Raw genomic sequence first — 25,452 nt, forward strand, 5'->3', positions numbered from 1 at the left:
CGTGAATCTTGTAAACAAATATTTAGGGAAAAACGTTTTTTAACATTGTCTTGTATATTTATATTCTGGAATTACTGTGTTTTGTAAAAAAAAATATTTCAAGTTTTAGGTACCAAATTGCCGATCACACCTGTTTTACGCGATACGGTCTTGATTTGCAATATGATGCCCATCGTTTGGAATTGTATAGAGCTGATCCATATTGTATTGGTGCTGTTCTTTATAATAAATTAGAAACTAGTATAAAATCACTAACAAGTTTTAGTAGATATATGTATGCCCTAAGGAATTTTCTTTTAGACAACATCTTCTATTCGGTTAGGGAGTATTTGGAATTTTAGTGTGTTGTTTTGTACATATCTTTTTTTTAGTGTATAGCTTGTCTGTAAAATTTGTTGACATATTCTATATCATTGTATGATCAATTGGATGAATAAATATTGATTTGATTTGACTTGAAATAATAAAATCAATCCAACTACGACGCGTTCTAATTACTTACTTCAGTCAGACTCAAAGCAAGTTTTCCAGGTTGAGGCACATAGTGAGGGATTTTCCGGCGGACACTTTATAGAGAACCCGGAGCGGACTATTTAGCACAAGTGGTGGGCGGGTAATCGATGAAATGGGTAGTTTGCAGCTTTGCTCGTGGTCTTAATCAATTACCACTGATTGAACCCAATTGCTGCAGGTCAGCATTAAACAGTAACCGAGCAAGTATCGCGCTGACCACGGAGCAGGTTTACCTTCGTCGTCGCTGCCGTTTCCAAACTCCCTTTCAGCAACAACGCCGGCCGACCGACCTCTTATCTGAGCTCGGTTTATGGGGATTTAGCCGTTGTTTACAATTTAGAGCTGCTGTGGAAAGTTCTGATCGCTGTAAAACGGCGTAAACTGTTGTTCTTTAAACAATTTGTCTTATAAATGAAGCATTTTTGTATATAGGTCTTTCAAAATTATCTTATTTTGATCCCATAATGCGGAATGGACTTTTTTGGGATATCCTGTATATAAACTGAATAAAAAAGATATAACCTCGAAATACCGAAATGTTAGATATGTCGAAAGATTATATCAAATGATGGATAAACTAAACCAATGAATTTTATGAATATGTACGAAACAACAGCTCTTCAGCAAACGAATTTTTTTTCTAATATTGTGCCTGCTTAAAACATATTAACAATTATTTCTTGGGATTAGGGAAGTGAATATTTTGGCGTTTGTAGGACAACCAAGAAAGCAGATTATGCGATTAAGAGGTAGTTCCATAAGAACCGAACACTTCAGTGTCGGCATTTACACCTTTTGGACACATAAGTACCCTGTGTAAGCAACCATTCTTAATCCTCCATTAGTATTGTGTAACATATGAGATTATTCTAATGCTTTCCTTTGAAACTTTCGTTCTACAGAATGCCTACTTTAAAATGCGTTTCTCTTTTCTGTGATATTTTTAGTATACATGGTATGTACAGTGAAAATGGTACATTTAATCGATTCTTTCTCTCCGAGGAAAAATAAATTTTGAGAAGTAATTAATAACATTCAATTCTGCTGAATTGGGGTTGATCAAATTAGATAGATATTCCTAAAACACAATATTTTTAAAGTCATTTTGAAAAATTCCTTTATTGTATTGCCATTATAATTTTCAATTTCGCCAGTAATTTACATACGCAACCAACCCACGAAAAGGGAATAAATAAATTTCATTTAAAAATACATATTTTACATATTTCGTATTTTTAGCTAATTCAAATAAACGTATACATGTTTCTAAAAATCCTTTTAAATAAAGTCAAATAATGTTCTTCAGTTATTTATTTCTTAAAAACTACGGATTTGGGAAAGACTAATCGGAATGTCTTGCGTGGAATTCAGCGCACACATTGATTATACTTAAGCCACCAACACGAAGAAAAATTAATTGAACTTTCTCGTTTGGATTGAAAAAATTAGGGACCTCAATTTTATTGTTCTAACCTTTAGGGGGAGGGGGGTCAATAGTAGTGTAAATTCAGAATCGCGACTGAATTCCACCCCTGCGTCAGCCGCTATCTTGAATTTAAGGAAAAATCGTTTTTGCTCAATATCTCGGCCATTTTCCACTTTACAACAAAAATGGTAAGGAAGTTGTTGCAAATGCGATTTCCTACAACTACTTTTATTACAAATTTTATCGTACGATCGATATTTTTCAAGTTAAGGGGGAAAATAGTGACAAAGTATAATTATTGAATTATCTCGTTTGTTATTGACTATACGACATAAATGTACATAAACAAAGTTGGAAAGAATTATATTTTCTACAATTTTGATCACTTTGATTTTTTCGCTACTACCAATATTTAAGGTCCTACGCTTGCGGTAAAGGCGCGAGCGCAGGAGTTGGTTTCAAAGGAATTGTTTTTGCTCAATATCTCAGCCATTTTCAACTTTACAACAAAAATGGTAAGAACTTAAGTTATTGCAAATGCGATTTTCTACAACTTCTTTTGTTACAAATTTTATCATGCGATCGATATTTTTAAAGTTAATGGGGAAAATAGTGGCAAAGTATAATTATCGAATTATCTCGTTTGTTATTGACTTTACGACATAAATATACATAAACAAAGTTGGAAAAAATTATATATTCTCTTTGATTTTTTCGCTACTACCAAAATTGAAGGTCCTACGCCTATGGCAAGCCTAACTAAACTCAAGGGATCAACATTCCATAGGCCTGACGTCTCCACAAGCGTAGGACCTTAAATGTTGGTAGTAGCGAAAAGATCAAAGAGATCAAAATTGTAGAAAATATAATTCTTTCCAACTTTGTTTATGTACATTTATGTCGTATAGTCAATAACAAACGAGATAATTCAATAATTATACTTTGTCACTATTTTCCCCCTTAACTTGAAAAATATCGATCGCACGATAAAATTTGTAATAAAAGAAGTTGTAGGAAATCGCATTTCCAACAACTTAAGTCCTTACCATTTTTGTTGTAAAGTTGAAAATGGGCGAGATATTGAGCAAAAACAATTCCTTTGAAACCAACTCCCGCAAGGTCCTACGCTCGCGTCTTTACCGGAAGCGTAGGACCTTAAATATTGGTTACAGCGCAAAATTGAGAATTGAGAATAAATTTTTGTTTCCAAATTTAAAATTTATGTTTATGTCTCAAATTCGATGCCAATCACTTTTAATTTTGCAGTGATTTACTAATCAAAAAAATATCAGGGCTGATCATTTTAAAATTTGTTATACAAGTATCGAAAATAAAGACAAAAATTAATTTTTTGAATTAAGGTTCTTGCATAGAAAAATAAGAACGTCTTATTTGAGGATACTTTAAAGTTTTCAAAACCTTGCGCAGATTTTCTGTACGACCATCACTTCCCGAATAATTAATTATCAGAACCAAAAAGGTAATTTTTGCTTTGAACGTCTATAACTTAGCGACAAATCATCGTACAACAGCTAAAATTAAAGAGGATGAATGAAATTAAAAGAATTGACAGGTGAGACTGCCAAAAAATTTTTGAGGGTCGTTTACGTTTTGAAAGAGAAGCAAAAATTAAAAAAAAAATTCCGCTGGATATCTTATGATTTGTCAAATGTGGTCAACGATAAAAATTTTAACTTTCGGATCCGAAAACTAGAAACTTCAAGTTTTCAAGCTTTTTTATTACTTTTCTATCATTTTTCTCCAAGTTTCGTTCATATTTAGTTAATTTTCTCTCGGTTATGATATTGATAAGCCTCGAGGTTACGATTCTCTGGAAGGGAAGACGGAAGGCCGGCACATTGCAACAAATAAGCCGAGAACACAAAAGGCGATCAATAGAAGAAAAACAAAGGGCACAACGACGGCGACGACGACGAGGCTCTGAACGTCAGGTGAAACGCGACGGAGAGAGAAGGAGCGCCACAGCGGTGGCATGTTAACAAAATCTGGAACACAATGAAGCTATAGCCATTTATCGCTCTACTATACTGATCATTTCACTTCACAAAGACGACAAATGCGGCGCTCATAAAGTACCAAATATTGACTTGAAAACCTCAGATGTGATTGGAGGGCGGCAATTCGATTCGGAAGGGGTAGCGTGCCGCCGGCCCCATTGGCTGGCGGCCGGGAGTGGGGGCCGAACGGCGGAAAATCAAACGAGGGGGAAGCATATCCAGATGTTTTCAACCTCTCTCGAATTTGTATCCACTCAATCATTTACAACTTCCACTAATTCGCCGCTAGATTACTTAAATAAAATAAGAATATTATACCTCCTACTTGTCATGTCCCATAATATGGGGGGGGGGCTGTTTTAAAATTCAAGCCAAACCCCTATCCTTAAAGCTTCAGTCTACGACGACTGCTTAAATATGCAATTTTATGTACAGGGTGTTACACAAGTGAGGGTAAGAAATTTTGTGAAATTTTAAGGGCGCCCTACCACAAGTCCGGCCCTTATTGGATTTCCAATACAGGTTAGATGATTTGCCGTTGAGTTATCGTCGTTCAAAGCAAAAGTGACCCTTTTGGCTTTGACAATAATTAATTTCTTATTTAATGATCCTACAGAAAATCTAAGTAAGGTTTTGAAAACATCAACATTTCCTCTATAAGATGTTCTTATCGTTTTTTGATAAAAAAAAAGTCCATGGAAGAAAATCGACTCAAAAAAAAGAAAAAAATTCGAATTTACAGATTTTCCCTTAATGTGAGATAACTTTACAAATAATGGATAGACTAAGGATATTTCTTTCATTGTGATGCATTTTTTTGTTCAGTTTTTTAATTTAAAATGTTTTTTTTTCGGAAAAATTAATTTTGTCCCTCAAAAAATATTAAATATCTAAAAAATAAAAAAAATGAAAAAAAAAATATTTTTTAAATTGTATATTCCCCAGTCAGTCGTTGTATTTACTTCCGCAAATCTCGAATACTTACTAAGTTCCTTAGCACACCAATCTTTCCAAGAGCTTTAATTAGAAAAAAAATATTTTTCAAAATAACCCAAAAATATTTTCTGTACCTACCTATATTTAAATTCTTTTTTAGGTAAAATTCATATTATTTGTGCGTATTAATTAAATTTTGATGATAAATTATAACATTTACAAAAATAACTTTTCCTTGATTGTGGATTATGAAAAATTCCTAGCACAATCTGTAATAATAAATTCATTTTTATTACAAAGACATTAATTTACTTTAGAAATTGCAATAAAATTAAAAGTTTTATTAGTGTGATTTGCCTGAAAAATATTTTATTAAGGGCCCCATATTCTTTAAATAGTGTTTTCCGCAAAGACAAATAATTTCAAACATTTAATAACTGAATAATCTAAAGCTTATCAAATAATAGGAATGTTATGTCATGCCATCTGGGTATTTTCAAAGACGCCGCAGTAAAACGAATAAACAGGTGCAAAAAACGATCAAACCATCAAGGTTTTAGGTACTGAAATCTACGAAAATACTAACTTTTTTATATATAATTCCACATATAAATATTCTTATAACATTTACTTGCTTAGTCCTACATATAAAATTGTTTACTTTTATTTATAAGTACGTGAAAATAATTCTTAAAATGTGGGGTTAGAATAACAGCAAACGCATGTTTTACAAACGCTTTTTTTTTAGTTATTATTTTATTTGAGTAAATTTAAATGGTAACAATGAATAAACAAAACGTCAAGAATTTCATTTTTGTGCTTACTTTTGTTCTACACGTTTTACTTTTAAAGATTTCAGTACCTAAAAACGCCAGAAATTTCACTATTTCTCGGCCGGGAATATGGCCACCTTAAGATCAAAATTATGATAAACTGTGTCCGTAAATTATTTACCTGCGTGTACAAAAGCTTATTATAATCTAGACATCATTAAACAATTTTTCACTTAATTAAACAAATCTTGAGGGAAGAAAATTGTTTAATTCAAAATTATAGCATTTTAATACAAATATATCCAAACACATGTTAATGATTTCAATGTATTATTTTTTCCTTGATACAAATTCTACAAAAATTAATTCCAGTCGCTTTTACTTTATTTCTAGAATATCAAATTCATTCAGAGAGAAATAGATGATTAACTTGGGGAAAACAGTATAATTTAATGGATAATAATAGTTTCTTTCAAGGAAATGAAAGTAATTTGATTTATTTAAACAGCTACACGATAATAAAAAACATATTTTACAGTCTATTTCTGTCTCTATATTTTCTATTCGAAAATGCAATAAGATTTTCAGCGGCATGCTATTATTTAAGAAAATATTGAAATTCGGTGATTTCACGAAAATGCACATACATTCATTTTTCAAATATAAATAGTACCTACATAATTAAAAATTGAGGGAGATGTTAAGATTTCCAAAACTATTATTTACGAAAAATGTTGGTCATACTTATTTCAAATGTAAATAGAGCTGAAGCAGTATCAATATACAATACTTAAAATTAAAGTAAATGAAAGTATGAGGAAATACAAAGTAGGACACTCAGCGACTTAAATTTGGAATAAGAATAACAACTGATATATTTTTTTGTGATCCGAACCTGATATTTCCTTTTGCAAGTTATAGATAAAATATTATATTTTATGTCCATACTCCAAGCCTTGTAAAAAAATACAACTTGCAATATACAGGCAAAGAAATGTTCCTATTTTTCTCAAGGACACCCTATACAGGGTTGGCCACCAGTAACGCCTCGGTCGCTCGTGACCAAACGGCAAATGTTACAGAAACCTGTATAGGTGGGTATGTGTAGGTTGATTACGGCTACATTTTAAACATATTTTGAAATATACAGGGTGTCCAGGAAAAGCGTACCATATCAAAGTTATGTATTTTTAAATGGAACACCCTGTATTTTACTGCATTTTTGCACCATAAAAAAATAGGTGAACAGTATTAAAGGTTCTGTATACCTAGGACTTACAGTTTGTGAGATATTTCAATTTTAGTGAAAATGCAGGCATAGCGTAGAAATTTAATTTTAGCAATAAAAAAATAATTTTAAGGAAGCAGCTATGTAGGGTCTATTGTAGATCCTTAAAGTTATAAATTGCGATATTTGTCGTCATTTAGTATTATACAGGGTGTCCAAAAAACTGCCGAATACTTCTCTCAACTTTAAACAGCAATAACTTGGTTATTTTAAATGGGACACCCTGTATATTTCAAAATATTTTTAAAATGTAGTCATAATCAACCTACACATACCCATCTAAACAGGTTTCTGTAACATTTGCCGTTTGGTTCCTAGCGACTGGTGGCCCACCCTGTATATTAACTTTATTAGATAAGCTTCACTAATTGATTTATTCGTTAAAAAAAATCGATATTCGATTTTTTTAATACACCTAATATTGGAAATATCGCACATAATCTTATATCAAATCGTCACAATAACAATTTTTAATATTTATTTAAGATACAAATGCAAAAATTCCTTTCTTGCACAATTGGCTTGGTTAAAGACATGAACGGGAGCAAGTGTTTTTAAAAACCGCGTGAGTACAATAGAGAGACCTTTTTTTAGATATGTGTAATGTTTTATCTTCAATCTAGCAAATTCCCGTAAAAAGTGGTCAATTTTTGTAGACACCATGCCAAGAAATCAAAAGTCGAACTTTCATTATGAACGGCCAAACGAGGGACTTGGAAAATATGGATGAAAATTAAAAACACCACTCTATTCAGCTGATAAGGTATCTATTAAGATACCTTTGGGAAAACATCAAGCAAATTTGCTAGATGCTTGGGTTTAAGTGTCATAATTTTGAATGGTCATATGCAACCTTGCCTGCTGTTTTAAAGTTGAACAGGTATGGTGGCTGGACGGACGCAAAATTTTGCAAAGAATCAGTTCCAAATAAAATTACTATTGAAATGGAATTTTGTCCTAAGGATGTAATTTCAAACAATTCCGTTATCGCTACTGATATATGTCGTCTACAACGAGGAGAAATTGCTAGAATTTCTGTTGAAAATTGCGTTAATTCCATTTTTTTAAATGCATAATGAATAATTGATGTGGCTAATGATAAACCTAAATTGTGAAGTGAAAGTTTGTAGTAAAATATTCTTTGAACGCTCAGTTAATTTGACACTTTTGTTGAGATATTTGTAACGGACGTTTATAAATTAACGATCGGTTAGTGATTACTTACTGATCAGGAGTCGGTAACTAATCTAAGTAATAAACGTAGAATTTAAAAAATCTATTTTTATTAAAGACAAAATTAAAATTACAATTTGAACAATTATTAAGATTTTTATTGGTGCAATAGAATTCGGGTTTAACACAACGTTCTCTACTGAAGATGCTATAGTTGCTGCACATTTTGTAATATCACTCTGGGCTGCAATATCACTTTTTGTCGCCGTAGAAATTCCTCGAAAATTTCCATGTAAAATCTTGTTTGAAAATTGATTTTTATTTTCCACAGAGTCTTCGATATATCCCTCAGCTACAGAGGACGAACGCCACCCACCGTGCCTTTTAAGGCCTAAAATATCTATTACTTGGTTTGTCAGAATAGTGGCAGAACTCCTTCGGAATGCGTGTCCGGTATAAGTTCAGGGATCCGTCAATTTTATGCACTTTGCAATTCTATAATATTTCTACACAGGTTCGTGAACTTTTCATCTCGCATTAGCAAGATGGAAATATAAAAAGATAAAATCTTAAAACATATGTTTATATCTACACATCTATTAACTGAATTATTATAGTCGAGTCAGTAACATTTTCTATTGTAATTTTCTACATATATGGTACAGATTCGCTGTCGCTGATTCATCAATTTGAATCGTTTTTTTAACCTCACTGATTTTCTTCGCTATTCTTGTTTTTTACCGAATCGACTATATATCCCTCTGCTATAATAAACGACTACCATCCACCATGACGCTTATCATAATAGCGTTGCTAACGTCTATCTAAAACAGTACCGTGTGTGGGTTTTAGAACCTGGCAATTTCAGGAATTTATTCCAACAATTTGCTTGGTATACTTTCCTTTCTTGTAGAATAAAAATAGTCGATTGTTTGTTACGTACGCAAACCACAACGACAAATACGACACATATGCTAACGAATAATATTAACTGTTTACTAAATATTGCAGGTGTAATTCAATGCTGAACGTGGCTGTAGTCCGCAGAGTAGTTGTTTCCCACAAAAATATTGTCAGATTCTCGGCACAACATTGTTAAAACTGCCCTTATACAGATTGAAAAGTATAATTGGAACAAATTCTGTAACTTTATAAATGAAGGTTTGTCGCAAAATTCCTGATATAAGTCAATTTTTATTTTAATGGGGCTTATTACAATGAGATTTGTTTATTTTTTTAATTATGGGGGGAGGGGGTTCAGCAACTTTTTTATTTAATGGAAGGGCAGGTTGATTAATTTTCTATTTTAAAGTTTTTTCAATTGCAATTACAAATACGTATTTTTTTGTAACTTTTTATAAGCAATGTGTCGGAAAAAATAAAATAATGAAATGTTTACTGCAACTACTTTAATGCAAAAAATTTTCAAGGCAATAAAAAGCATTCTGAACATTTTGTAACACTTCCTGGCCACTCAATTGGGCTCCTTCTTCCAAATCACCAATTCGGAAACATTTCGTTTAGGTCCGTATATTTTGAGCAAAATGTGGTTGTTTCCCGTCTTATTGAAACTATATCCGTTGGTCAAATAAATGGGGATACAAATTATTGGGGAATAAAACCACTAAAGCAGGAACCAGTTCATCTTGGAGGATAGTTAGGTATGCTTGTTCGGTTACATTTTCATTGAAAAATACAGGACCTACTATCCGATCCCTAATACACTGAAAGAAATGGGATTATTAAACTGTTTATCTAGAATAATGTGTATAGCGCATATTAAAACTTTTATAACCAATATACAACTTTTATTAAAACAAAGCAATCATCTCCATACTCATTATTCAACCAGTTTAACTGGAAGGTGCTTAATACACCTTATGCATCTATGAAGTAAAGGTTATAATGAATTACTTATACATTATTAGGTGTTATATACTTTATATTCCAGTTGCATAGTAGGGAAGATTTGTTGTATAAAGACCAGTATCCGAATTTGTATATAACAATTGTATTAACAGAATTATTCGTTCTTATACTGAATATGTTTCCGTTTTTAACGTGTAAAACGCATCTTATAATGGTTAAGTGATCGTCACCTCTCGGTGCATAATCGGTTATGATCGTTGTTAAGTTATATTCATAGTCTTGTAATAATAATCATGTCAGACCCGAGAGCGAAGTGCGCCGACTCAATAAGAAACCTGGCTATTCCAGCCGCTGATTTAGGGTTCGCCGCACGAGCTCATCCCTTCTAAGATTTCAGTTGCATGATATGCATGAAGCAGAACGGTACTCAACTATCTTATACAGTCCACTTTTATTGTCCATAGATGTTCAATAATTGTCAAAATAAACACCCAAAACCACAACGTCTTTATTATCTTTACTCAAGAAGAGAAAATACAACAATCGTAAAATTTCCGACAGTCCGCTGTGCATCGACTTACACACGTCTAGTTTGATGAAAATGGACAGTATATGCACATGTTTTGTGGGATACATGATCATATCGCGTTGTGTGAAATGGAAAATTATTATGTAAGTATCTAACTGTTTTATGGCTTGTAATTGTTTTGTTTTTTCAAATGTAAATCTTGTCTAAATCTTAAAAATTATTATTTTGTAGGTCCTATTAGAAATCGCTGATGTTAAGTTTTACATAAGATGGAGGAACAGAAGGTTAACGGTGACAAAGAAGAGCATGGGTATAAAGTCAATCAACCAGAGGAAATAAAATTATATGGAAAGGAGCTCAACCTTTCTGGGGATGCTTCATTCTTAAGGTGGAAGAGTTATAGTGCAAATTCTCATGTAATACAAGAAAATACGGGTGCATCGTTGCTAAGAAAATAAACTGGACAGTTTTGGGTGCGATTTGTCATCATTTTTAATGCTTAAAAGTATGTTTTATGTATGTTTGCATTAGAACCTTAGCTTGTAATTACAGTTATCCAATAAAATTTCTGAAAACTTAATGACATATGTTTTTAACTCATACAGATTATGCAACAGTTTAATACATTTATTATTATAAAACTTATAACCAGTACTAGATGTTCTAATAACGATAATATACACATTTACAGTTATTGCTATTATTTCGTAAAGGCTATAAAAAACGTTGTATACTAGTTATACAATAATTTAATAAAGAGTAAGGTTTATAGTCATTATACAACTGTGCTAGCAATACGCGTTTTATATCCAATATTCACCTCTTTAACTGTCACATATAGTATACAATGGTCTTATAATGGTATATAGAATTCTAATAAAGAATAAAATGCATTTCTTTCAGTGTAATTCCAGCCCAGACGTTTGATTTTTGAGGCATTTGAGTATAGCATTCACGAATTCAGTGGGGATTTTCGTCAGCCCAATAACCGCAGTTGTGCCGATTGACGTGCTCAGGTAATATAAACGTAGATTCATCAGAAAACAGCACCCATTCCAAAGTAATTTGACCACCATCAATAGAAGTGATGACTTATGGCTTCTTTCAGAATGCTTAAAACGCTTGTGTGACTGACACCTTGAACGCGAGCAATTTTCCTAGCTGAAGTAACAGGATTTTCTTCATCTTCCAACATGTTCAACCAGGTTTCTTCTTCGATATCGAGATTCGATTTTGCTAATCGTACTTCGGTTAATTGGAGGCATTTCTGGATGAACTGCAGCAAGTAAACAAGGGACTTCAACCTATGTTCCGCTTTTGTCCCCATATCCGATCATCATTACAATTCCGATAAGATGCGTCTCGGTTAAATAGGCATTTTCTTATTTTTGGTTTTTAATTTACACGTTGAAATGCAAATAGGTATCTACTAACAAATCAATCACATTCAGCTAAAATTGGCCAAAAATCTATTGAGCAAGTGATAAAATATGGAATTGTTATTGTGGCTTATCAAGTAAGAAAAAAATGTACCTATACATTAAAGAAGTTTCAGTAAACATTTCCTTATTTTATGTTTTTCCAACACATTGTTTATAAAAAGTATCAAAGAAATACGTAATTGTATTTGCAATTGAAAAAGCTCTAAAATAAAGAATTGATCAATCTACCCTTCCATTTAAAAAAAAGTTGTGGGCTGCTGCAACCCCCCACACAATTTAAAAAATAAACAAGTCTCTTTGTAATACAGGGTGTCCGGTAAGTACCTCCTAATCTCTCGGGAGTGTATAGGGGAGGTCAAAATAAAACTAGTCCTTCATATAATTTTTTTCCTAATGTGCCCCCTAACGGAGTTATGGGGGGTCAAAGGGGTACCTAGAAATTAACGTTTAGGGTTATAACTTTGAAACCACCCTGTATATTTTAATAAAATTTTCGTACGTTGTATTACACATGGAGCTCTACGATTTGATGCTAAAATCAACTTTTTGCTATTATCAGGTGTCCAGAAACGGACTGGCCCTATCACAATTTTTCTCAAAATTTTGACAGAAGTAATTTTATCAAACTGAAAATATTATTATTAGATACTCTGAAGGTTTTTCTTTAAAAATGGTACTCTTTATTTATTTCGAAAAAATGAACGGTTTGCGAGATAAATCGGTTTTGAAAAAAATTGGTAACAAATACAACAACAATTAAAATTTATTTTTTTACAATAAAATCATTCCCGCTAGTGCCAGCCTACAGATTCACCATAAACATTTACTGGTGGTGAATTAAGGGAATGAATAATGCCGTTTCTTGTAAAATCAACATCTATGACCAAAATACATCTACAAATTATTATTGCTCTTGTCTCCATGGAGTTCTTTTCTATTGTTTTCGTTGTTAGACCCTGTTGATTTTAAAGTACTTGTCAAAGGCGCGTGACAGAATAAAAATTCAATTTTATTGTGGTATTCGTTTTAAGCCGTTAGAAATAACATTTAAAAATGGAAGAATATTCCTGTGCAGAATATGCTGATATGCACCTAATTTATGGGGAAGCATTATGCAACTCCGTGGAGGCAAGAAGACTTTATGAGGAAAGGTTTCCGGGTCGACATTTGCCGAGTCCAAAAACTTTTGAAAGAGTTGATCGTAGTTTAAGAGAAACAGGTAAAAAAAAATAGTGAAAAACGTTAGTGAAACTAATTTCTTCCGAATCCTTTATTTAGGAAGCTTTTTGCCACGCCGTGGTGGAGCAGGAGCCCCGAGGAGAGTACGAGACCCTCATGTAGAGGAACAAATATTGGAAGACGTTGCTAATAATCCTTCAAATAGCATAAGGAAGCTTGCGGCGCAAAACAATGTTACAAAATGGGCTGTACATGAAACTCTGAAAGAACAATTGCTTTACCCGTACCACATCCAAAAAGTACATGCTATGTCTCCAGATGATTATCCAAAAAGACTTCAATACGCCAATTGGTTTTTACAGCATCATATTCGGAATCATAATTTTGGTACATCTATTTTGTTCACCGATGAAGCAGGTTTTACAAGAGACGGCATAATTAATTCGCATAATCTACATGTCTGGGATGAAGAAAACCCTCACGCTTTAGTTCAAACTCGCTACCAACAAAGGTTTATGGTGAATGTGTGGGCTGGCATTATCGGGAATCATTTGATTGGTCCATTTATTCTGGAGCAAAGACTTAATGGTGCTCTTTATTTGCAATTTTTAGAGGAAAATCTAAATATTTTGTTAGAAGAAGTGCCCCTTCAAATAAGAACTGAAATGTGGTACATGCATGACGGTGCACCACCCCACTTTGATCGTTTAGTACGTCAACATCTGACGAATGTTTTTGGTGATCGATGGATAGGTCGAGGCGGACCTGTATTATGGCCACCTAGGTCGCCCGACCTAAACCCATTAGACTTTTTTCTGTGGGGTCATTTAAAAAATAACGTTTATTCAACACCCGTAAATAGTAGAGAGGAACTTCTGCTGAGGCTAACACAGAACTGTGACCATCTCCGCAATAATCACGGAATATTATTTCAAGTGCACCGGGAAAACATTCGTAGGATTAGAAAGTGCATTGAAGTACGGGGTGCTCATTTTGAACATCTACCGAAGTAACATTTAGGTACCTTTGTTCATTGTTGAATGTTCTTTGTTGCATGTCTTGTAAGTAAGTTATTTTTCAAATGTTATTTTTAATTGGTCACTACTTGCTCATAAAGTATAGCCAACCCGTTCAAAGATTTCTGGACTTGATAAAGTTAAAGAAATTAAATGCATGAAATAATATGTAAAAAAAATAAATTTTAATTGTTGTTGTATTTGTTACCAATTTTTTTCAAAACCGATTTATCTCGCAAACCGTTCATTTTTTCGAAATAAATAAAGAGTACCATTTTTAAAGAAAAACCTTCAGAGTATCTAATAATAATATTTTCAGTTTGATAAAATTACTTCTGTCAAAATTTTGAGAAAAATTGTGATAGGGCCAGTCCGTTTCTGGACACCTGATAATAGCAAAAAGTTGATTTTAGCATCAAATCGTAGAGCTCCATGTGTAATACAACGTACGAAAATTTTATTAAAATATACAGGGTGGTTTCAAAGTTATAACCCTAAACGTTAATTTCTAGGTACCCCTTTGACCCCCCATAACTCCGTTAGGGGGCACATTAGGAAAAAAAATTATAGGAAGGACTAGTTTTATTTTGACCTCCCCTATACACTCCCGAGAGATTAGGAGGTACTTACCGGACACCCTGTATACCCCATTAAAAATAAAAATTTACATGTTTCAGGAGTTGTGCGACAAACCTTTATTTATTAAGTTGCATAATTTATTCCTGTTAAACTTTCCACTCAGTATACACAGGTATACACAATATAAGGTCTATATTAAACCGTAGCGTTCGCCGTCAATTAAAAGCTACATATTCCTCCCATAAAAAACCGATAGATCCATTAACTTACGAGAGACAAATTACCCGGCGCAAACACGCCTTCCTCAAACAGGATTAGCTGAATTATTTGTTAACATGTAAGCTTATCTGAACATTCACTCCCGAGAAGCATTTCTCTGTGTCGGAATCAACTACTAAGAAACAATAATTCGGGGAGGGGGGGGACGCCCGCCGACAGAGCACCCCCCGCGAGAGGGAGAGCGAGGCCCTCGTACACATTGCGACACGTGAAAAGTATCCCTAACAGGCTCCTGACTTTAAAACCGTTAAGAGAGCGACAGAGAGGGCGCTACGAGCGGGGCCCGCGTCCGACGGAAAGAACCGGAATCAGGTAAAGTTAGGGGTGTTTCTACCCGAACAGGGAGTGTCCTCTATTCCGCCGTCCTCCCTGTCCTGCCGGCTCGTTGCGAACACTTACAACGGGCGCTTCGTCACAGACCTGCCCTCTTGGTAGACGTTTTATATTGCCGGTGTCTGAAGTGCAGTGATTGTGAGCGCGCGTATATGGTTTAACGCGGTTTAGCGCGAACACCATGAGTTCTCCCGTGAGGGACGTCGAGGTGAACGTGGTGTCCAGTCCGGAGTCCACCAGCAGGAATAACTCTCCGGAACCGGACAGCTACAGACTTATCAGCCACAGCTCGGGCGTCACTACGTGCTTCCCGGTGATCAAGACTAGTGAGGAGGATGAGCGCGGGGAGAAGGACGCGAAGGCGACGGCCACGCAGAAGACCTCCAGCGGTTCCACCAATTTCTCCATCTCCAGCATCCTGTCCAGGACGGAGCCGACGGTGAAGAAGAATGGGTTCCTGCAGGGGGTGCAAAACGGGCAGAGCATCTTGGAGACGGGGTTGGCGGCTGGTTCCGACAGTGCCGTGTTGTCAAGGTAATTGGCATTTTTTCTTCTCTTAAGGGGTTCGCCTTTGGCCCAAACAGCACACCGATGTAAAGCTTAAAAAAGATTTGTACTTTTATTTATCTTCGAATGTTTTAGCGACATCTAAATGTTCGCCAAAAAAACCCATTTTAATAATAATCGGAGTGCATTTATTGCCCAAAAGGCCAAGTGTTCCAATTAAAGGACAAAAAAGGGTAACCGTTCAAGATATAATTGTAGATATAGAAGGCAACCTATTAAGTATTCTTCTAATCTGCAAAGACTGCCTTTTAAATCGATCTAATGCAGCCTATGCTCCCTATTACTTGTTTGGCTAATAACCATCTCGATTCGGAAACTTAAAATTTTAAGAAAACGACGTTGAATTCTTTCAATTTTGTTTAGTTTGCGTCTGGTAGTAAAGGACCTTACAAGATTAAAGTTTTCTGATTTAGAACAAACTGGTGAGTAAAACAGACATTGCGTTGCAGTAACGTTTCTGACTATAGAACTCGAAGCTCTATTGGCCGTATTTATAATTTCATTGACATGATCTGTGAAGGACAGTCTATTGCAATAGATCACACCTAGATGCTTAACATTATCACAACCTACCAGTAACGCATTTTCAAGCGTGTGATTAAATATTAGCGCTTCCTTTTTGGAAGTAAATGAACTGACCTTACACTTATCTATATTAATAGGTAATTTATTATACTCACACCATCTATTTACATGATCTACTAGCTCGTGTAGTATTAAACAACTTTCCAAATTAGATAAGTTCAAAAATTGCTTTAAGTCGCCAGTAAAAAGTATAGTCCAAGGAACCAAGGGTTTCCCTTCCTAATTCTTTCAGATAGAACCCATTGACGTAAAACTTGGACTGTAAGTAGAAAATAGCTCAAGAAACAAAATTTATATAGTGCCGATGAGCGCTTTTGCCCAGGGGGTGGAAAATTAAATATTGAAAATAACCTCAGGAATCGATAAAGCAATCAATTTTAAGCAAAAAGTATACATTATTCGATAATTCAATATTTTTTGAGTTATTGATGATTGAAACTACATTTTTATTAAAAAAAGACGTTTTTCAGTAGTTTTTGTCGAATAACTCGGAAAATAAACATTCTATAAAAAAATACCTAACAAAGAAAATGAAGCTTATAGAAAAAGAAAAGGATTGATTGTTTTTTTATTTATCGAGGTGCAATAGGTGCTGAGATACGGCTGGTTGAAGATAATTTCATGTCCGCCAGAAACTAAATTGGAAGCATTTAACGTAAAATAACTAAAAAAAAATCTATTTTTCAAGAAAAATGCACAGAGCACTTTTTAAAGTACTTTAAAAAATCTTGCCTCTAAGTCATTAGCATAAAAATTAATAGTTATTATCAAAATAAATTGTTAATTCGCTTTTTCGGAAAAAAAATCTATAAAAACTGATGAATTTTTCACGAGATTTAAAATTAAAGGTAATCCTTCTACAATTTACATTTTTTATGCCCTAACAATATATTATACAAGTTTAAGCCGTTTAGAATGCATATTATTGAAAATATTACGTCTTGATTTAAAAAAAAATATTTCAAAAAAAATAACATACTTTTGAAAATAACTTTAAAAATAAAAAATATACGAAAAATATTCAAGAGTACAAAAGTTTAAATTTTTTTTTCACAGAATATTTTTTTTCTATTTGTGTAGGATAAAAATTAACAGAGATATCGCTGCTAGAAGTTTGCAGTTGGGGACGAAGGTCATGTTTTTTAAACCCTTTAGCTTCAAAAATCCCAAAAATAACGTTTTAAAAAATATTCAATTTTACAGTATCTACCTTTAGCTGTCGAAATTTTCCTTAAAATCTTTTTTGGATCGTCTTAATAACTTTAAAATTAAGGAAGTTATCGTTAAAAAAACAACGAACGGTACCTTACCGCTTCAATTTTCGGAGCATATCAATATTTGAGTTAGCCACAACTTTAGAGCAATTATAGTATAGGACTTTTTGCATGAAAAAAATATGGAGAAATAATTATTTTGAATATTGCATAAAATAAAGTAAATGGCGAGAAAGAACAATACAAAAAAAATATTTTGCATTGTTTATTGGATTACTATATTTTGTCATTGGGGGTAGTTTTTAAGGGTTAAAAAAACAATGCAATACATTATAAACTCTATAAATATAAATAGGTAAAATAATTTAATTTACCCTGTTTGTACTATCAAATCATTTCAAACTGTTAAAACATTTTTTTTTATATTTTGTTATTAGGGTAGTGTTTTAAGGATTTAAATATAGTAATAAATTATTTATAACACCATAAACTATTGAAAAGATTCCTATCTATAATATATGCGCTATTAAAGAAACTATTAATTTTATATTTTTATCATTAAGGGTGGTTTTTAAGGGTTGAAACTTTATAAAAATATCTTAAATTATAACGCACAATATAAAACAATATTTATTTTATATATTAAGTTATGATTTACAGGGTGAAATAAGCTTAATTCCAAATTTTCATAAAAATCGGATCTATCCGAAAGTATTCAGAGGTTTTACCCTATTTTCCTCTTTGTTCCCTGGACTAATATATGATTAGATTTTAGAGACTGATTGTGAGATAAATCATTAATAAATAAAACAAAAGCAAGTGGCTCTAAATTTGATCATTGGGGTACTCCAGATGCTGCTATAAAATATTAGATTTAAATTCTTTGTATAAACCATATAATTCTTGTTGAGAACGATATTATTGAACGACAAGAATCAGATTATCGCTTAACACAAATAAAGTAAACTTATTAAAAAATATGCCGTAATTAATGTTGGAGATCTTCGAGAAATCTGTACCATATCTACACCACATAACTCGTTTTTTGTTGTCCATATGATATGCTGTATACCCAGTAAATTGAGCTAGATTTGATACAGTACAGTACCTGCAGATGTTGGTTCGGCGAAATATAACCCTTAACAATACTGAAAATTAGCGCATTAGCGAAGTTAGACAAAATTGCTATAGCGGAAAATTTGTGGGATAGCCGCTTTTAAGTATAAGGTATATTCTTGTTATGTTCTAGATATCGGGAAAGTTGCTGAAGAAACTACAAGATATAATTGAAGTAGTTGTGGTGCTATAAAAAATCCCAACTGTTATTAGAAAACTGGGGGTTTGATCATCTCAGTAAACTGAAACAAGTTTTAATTAGACTGACAGATGAGTTTTGATAAATTTGAAGTATTAGTACAATCTTGTAAGAAAAGACAGACGAGGACACACAAGGGGGTAGAAATACAGGGTGTTTATTAAGTACTTGTACCAACTTTAAACTAATTTTAAGACAAAAAGTTCATATGAACATGGGTCCGCATAGGCTTGGTCCATTTTTATGTAGAATTTTATGCTCTACAACTTTTATAAGAAACTTTTTTCTAGCTCTTAACCCTTTTGAGACTTGAAAAAAACCGTTATTTACCTTTTTTCACCCCTAACCGGGAGAAATTACTGTCACTTATTGTTATTATAAACCTCAAACTATCTTGTATCAAAAATTCCGGCAAGTTGACCAAAAATGCGATTTAAAAGCCCTTTTAATTGGTCTCTTAATTATGTAGCTTGATTCCCGCAACACAAGTGATTTAATCAACGTAACATTCAATTTGCAACAAATTATTACTGAACCCACTCGAGTATGAGAAACAACACATTCTTTTATAGATTTGTTATTTTATAATTCTGATAATATTGCAGATTAAGGTGTTAAAGATGTTAATATTCCTAATCATATACTGTGAATTGTTTAACTTTTCTAAAATTTTACTTACAAAAATTTACAAAGCATTAATATTGACCTATTTCAGTGTGATTTAGAAGAACTACCTTTGAATAGAATTTATGGTATACGTGATATTGACGATAAAATTGTGGACCCAGTACAGAACCTTGTAGCACTCCTGGAGAAATAATCTACTCCGTTTTGAAATCAAAAATAAAAAATAAAAGAAATATTATACAGTGACAATAAGCGATAAATAAATCCTGAGATCAAGCAGACGGATAAATAAAAGTTTTGAAATGATGACTGATTTTACATTTAAAAAAATGCAAACATAGTTTTGCAAAACTGTAACGTAACAATAAGATGTTAGATACCGCGTGTAGTTTTTTATTTATGCATGGCATTTCCTTCGTACATTTTTTATTTGATTGTGTATTTCTGTCGCATTGAAAAGAAAATATAAATAAATATTACCTTGCGTCAAAAGGGCCAGTCAATTGATTTAATTTTATAAACTTAGTTTTGCTTAATTAGAAGTATCCTACGTTACGAAAAGAGATAAATTGTTCGCTACATATAAAACCTTTTCTAGTTTTCTTTCCCAAAACTTTTAATATGAAAACGACTAAATTCATTAAATAATTCATAAACAATTAAATAAAAAAAGAAACCTTCAATCGTATCGCAAATACTTTTAAATCAAAAATGTAATAGTATAAAATGTTTGTATGTAAATTAGCGCTCATCGTTTTGCATATTTATTTTTACGTCCATACGATAAGAATCTGCATTATATTACGTTAAATATTAATACCACAAATAAGAGTCTCATGTAAACAGTGGGGAAATTTTACAGAAAATTGAACATTAAGGTCTCTAAAACCCCTGGAAGAAGACGCATGAGGCGATTATAAAATACCTGCAGTTTACTTATCCTTTCCAACGTCAGATTATCCTCTTGTGCTTACCTGATGTCTCATTCTTTTAACGATAAGTATATACAAGTCTATACTTTGGAAGTTATTTGGAAAGACCTCCAGATGAACTAAAAAATTATCAGAAAGCGTTTTGTAGACGTAGAAGACGTAGAAAACGCTCATTCGACATGCGTGCATATACATATATAGCAGATCGTGCAAATCGCTATATTGAGTCCAAAGGAGACTATTTTGAATAAAATAGATTGGTTCTGACAAAACAAATTTTTGTGGTTCTTTTTTCTAAAATGTCCTATTTACTCACCTTGTAGTACCTATATATCTCGATGCTAAAGATGCACCATACTCCCTTGCTTATAGAATATTACTCATCATATAAACGGGGATAAAAGTTAAAGGTAAGCAAAAAATGTATAATTTTGCACGAAAAAATATTAAAAATGTACACGATTGTAGCATTGATTTGTATAAAAAATACGATTAAGTACAAGTTAGGTCAGATATTACCAATAAATCGTATTGAAAATGTATTTTTAACTTTAGTACAATTTAAAGTTTAACGTCGACTAAATTTATGTCGCCTATCCAAAAAAGTTACAATATCCCGTAAGCAAGGCCCCAAATCAAAATCTTACAAGAGTGAAAAAAATAGAATAAAACGCTGCTTTATCTAAAAAAAAATATTCGGAAAGCATAGGCGCACTCAAAAGAAAATAGGGGGTTCATGTGTATTGCAACCCCCCGCCCCACCGTTCGCGCATCGATATTTTAAACCAAAGTTACACAAAATCTTTGCCGACTTAATATCAAATTGTGTGCTAAATTTCAAATAAATATCCCTACAATCATTTTTTAAATTTTAATTTTAACACCCTGTATTTTGAAAATGGGGCTCCGAAATGAAAAGTGGCATAAGAAAAATCTCATTATTTTACTCCAAAGAATATATGGTTAACTACTTTGTACTAATTTGTAATACCTCTAACCTAACGCCTAATTTGTATATGATTTTTCGCGTTTTTGACCAAAAACTGTCAATATGTCAATGAAGATTAATTTTTTCGGAAAAAGTGTCAAATAAAAGTTGTTCAAAATTAAATTTTCTACAAAATTGCTTCTACGAAAATTTTACTTTAAAAAGTACAGATCGATCGGTGAAGCAGTTTTATATAAGAAACCTAGATATGGAAGTCCATAAAAAATTGTTAAAAATAATAAATAAAAAAGTTGGTTTTCATTTATAAATAAATAAAAAAATATATACCTATTGATATAATTTTCTTTATTATACCTTTGCGAGTTCGGAAAATTCCTTTCCTATTGTCAACAAATTTAAACTTTCAACTTCATAATATTAGGAATTAGAATTTCACAGAAAACATATGTTTGACACATGTTTTCTAACCTCAAAACCTACACTTACTATAAAAAGTAAGTGAAAAAGTTCGCTCATGTTTTTCTTATTTTCCTGGACTTCACGGAAATATCTTGAAACCTATGGACTTTTGAACTTTGTGCCCATGACTTTTGTTTTACCCGCTGAAACCTATATTTTCCCAAAAGTTCCAACGAATTTAAGCGAAAGCCAATTTCCATAAGGACCCTCCTGGATCCTTTGGAACACGAGAATATACAGAGTGTGGCATGTATAATCTATAAAAATTAAACTACAGCTTCCTGATAATATTTGTAATAGAAAAGTCTTATATGAAAAAGTTTTATCTTCGCGTTTTTTTTTTAATTAAACTTCATTTATTCAACGAAAATCAAGGCCGACCCTGTGTTATTTATTAAAAACTTTGGAAATGTTTTTATGCGACCCGAGATACAACCTTATAATTTAAGTCGATATAATCTAATACTAGTAATATTAAAAGGTTGGGTTACATTGTCAAAATATTTGAGAAGCCAACTGATTTTGTATTTGCATTGAATCCATTATTCACTTAATTATTAAATATTAAGCATCGTCCATCGACCCGTCAGTGTTAAAAACTTAAAGATTCCAGACAAAAATTTTTATTTTTGTAATTCCACAAGAGTGACAGTGTAATTTTTAAAAAGAAGTAAAATATAACAATAGCGTGCCGATTGCATTAAAAACGAGAGTCTTATTTCTTACTTTGCTTAATTTTTTAGTTTGTGCACAAACTGCTTTTACAACGAACCGAGAAAACAATACATTTACTATTTCCGAAGGTGTCGAAATGGTGTTAGTGTATGGTGCAGCCAGAGAAAATGCGCTCGCGGCGACTAGGTTGTACCAAGAACGATGCCCACCCCATGTGCAAATACAATTCAGCGGATGCGAGATACGGGAAATGTTATTCCTCGAGGAGAAGGGCGTGGTCAGCAAGTGAACTTTAATGTTGAAGATGCAGTGTTGGAAAATCTTGACGAAGACCCCACAATTAGTACTCGATGACTCGCACAGCAAGTAAGAACCTCATCACATACCGTACATCACATCTTAAGGCGCCAGCTGTTGCACCCCTATCATCTGCAATCAGTTCAACAGATTTTACCCCCGGATTGTGATCAACGAATGCGTTTTCGCAGATAGTTTTTACGGCAATGTGCTAATCAAGTAGACATTCCTGCTTACGTTTATGTAACACATGAGGTGACATTTACGCGTGATGAAGTGAATTTCTATAATATGCACATATGGGCCGATGAAAATCCTCACGCGATTAGGGAAACTAATTTTCAACATCGGTTCTCGGTAAATGTTTGGGCTGGCATAATAGGCGAAGTACTTGTGGGTCCATATTTCTTTGAAGGAGCAACATATGCTAACTTTTTAGAGAACCGGTTGCCTGAAATATTGGACAATATGGCATTACAAGTTCGGGCACGCATGTTTTATCTTCAAGATGGGGCTCCTCCACACAGTACTCGAGAAGTAACGACACTTTTGAATGAAATTATTCCTCAGCGATGGATTGGACGTTTTGGTCCTGTGCCGTGGCCACTTCGGTCACCAGATCTAACTCCAATGCACTTTTATCTTTGGAGTCACTTGAAGTCATTGGTTTACAATACTCCAATTGCTACGGTGGAAGAATTGCGAAACCATATACTTGAACACATTAGGAATACCTAAGAAAATCCGCCAAAATTGGGTGCGTCGGTGCCATGCCTGTATCTGCGCTAATGGGGACCAATTTCAACATTTTCTCTAGAAATGGTAAATTTTATATCATTTTGTTCCATATTTTAATGGAGTTTGTTTAGTGCATGCAGTTGGCAACTACAGATGCTTACGGATGTGGTTTTGTTTGCGAACTCTTGCAGTACCAAGAATGCATTTAAGATAGTAATTACTATTAATTATTATTATAATAAGAAAATATCAGTTTTTTTTTAATATGTATTTTTCTTAGTTTGTACTTTTGCATTAAAAAATTCCCCAAAAATTGAGAAGCATCTTTCTATCTTTCATTTGTTTGCCGATTTGTTTACGCGGTTGGTCTACAGCACGTAACTCGTCGTACAGCACACGGACAGGACCGTTCCAGAGAAAATATTTTGATCCATAATTGAACTTTAATTTACGAAAAAAAAAACGCGAAAATAGAACTTTTCGTATAAGACTTTTCTATTACAAATGTCGTTAGGAAGCTGTAGTTTAATTTTTATAAATTATACACGCCATACCCTGTATATTTTAATTCAGAACAACCTTTTTTAACCAAATTTTTTGATAATGACTTTTTGTAAAATGAGAAGAAATGGTTTTCTTTCTTTTCAATTCCATAGTTGGACACAGTGTTGTTATGATCATTTTATTCGTTTTCATAAAAGGATATAGAGGAAATCTGTAACGATTACAAAATGTTGTGTTGTCATATGTATTTTGAAATATCTGTACATATTTTAATAAAATTAATGAAAATTAAATCAGTTGATTGGCTTTCCGCGCTTGCCGGCTGAACTTATCGATTTTTCCGTTAACAAAACGTGTTTGTTTAATGTTTTACCCACTTTATAGCTTCTGTTTAGTGTACCCATGTAATTTAAAAATAATTCGCATTACACAGAGCGGGTTAATAAAATATAAATTAGTAATAAAAGGAGGACTATTGTTCGCGTTTGTTTTTATTTTAAATATATTGCAACGGAAAATAATTGTAATAAATTATTATTCGCCGCGTTTTATTGGCCACATAAAAGCGCTGTTGGAACTGATGAAATAAAATACGTGTATAATATATTTATTTTATTATAATAATTGTAATTACAAAACGATACTGTTTTTAGCGTTGCGAAATATTTAAATTTCATTTCAAAGGGTCGGTGCACAAACCTCGCTGAAATGTGAATTATAAAATATTTAAAAAATAAATGTTTTATTTATTCCAAACAAATTGCCTTCATTTAGCGAAAAATTATATTGTGAAAACGCTGCAATATTTGGTTTTCAGAATTATTATATGAATTTGTACACGTTTGGTTATATTTTATTCAATTTATTTAACCACTTCAACGGTGCTGGCAACATTTTTTGATAGTTCAATTAAATTGTATTTTGTATTAAGTTAATTGCTTCTGTGTCTTTTTTAATAATACATATTAATTTATTTATTTGCCCAACATGATAAAAAAGTACGTCAATAATAGTAATATATAAGAAAAAAACAATGATATAAAAAAACTAAAAGTTTGCATATAGGTAAGCAAATATCAGTTGCAATAATTGATGTTGCTGAAAGAAAAGAAAACAAAGTAAATACTTACTAAATATAAAGGAGATACGAAAAATTAGTTTTTCTCCCACTACACAAAATTATAACATTTTTAGACTGTCAGAAAAATAAATGGTACCTTAACAATAAAATTTAACA

The 25,452-nt window shown here is 32.8% G+C and overlaps 1 protein-coding gene across 1 annotated transcript in view; it reads left to right on the forward strand.

The window, feature by feature from the left end:
• The first annotated feature begins 15,534 nt into the window (after positions 1 to 15,534).
• Positions 15,535 to 25,452, forward strand: part of LOC108911433 (homeobox protein Hmx) — a 29,770-nt gene continuing 19,852 nt past the window's right edge. The window contains exon 1 of the mRNA XM_018716372.1: positions 15,535 to 15,887. Within this exon, the coding sequence (XP_018571888.1) occupies positions 15,535 to 15,887 (353 nt within the window). The remainder of the gene's footprint in view (positions 15,888 to 25,452) is intronic.

Source organism: Anoplophora glabripennis, unplaced genomic scaffold (genome assembly GCF_000390285.2).
Source record: "Anoplophora glabripennis isolate ALB-LARVAE unplaced genomic scaffold, Agla_2.0 scaffold713, whole genome shotgun sequence".
Lineage (NCBI taxonomy): Eukaryota > Metazoa > Arthropoda > Insecta > Coleoptera > Cerambycidae > Anoplophora > Anoplophora glabripennis.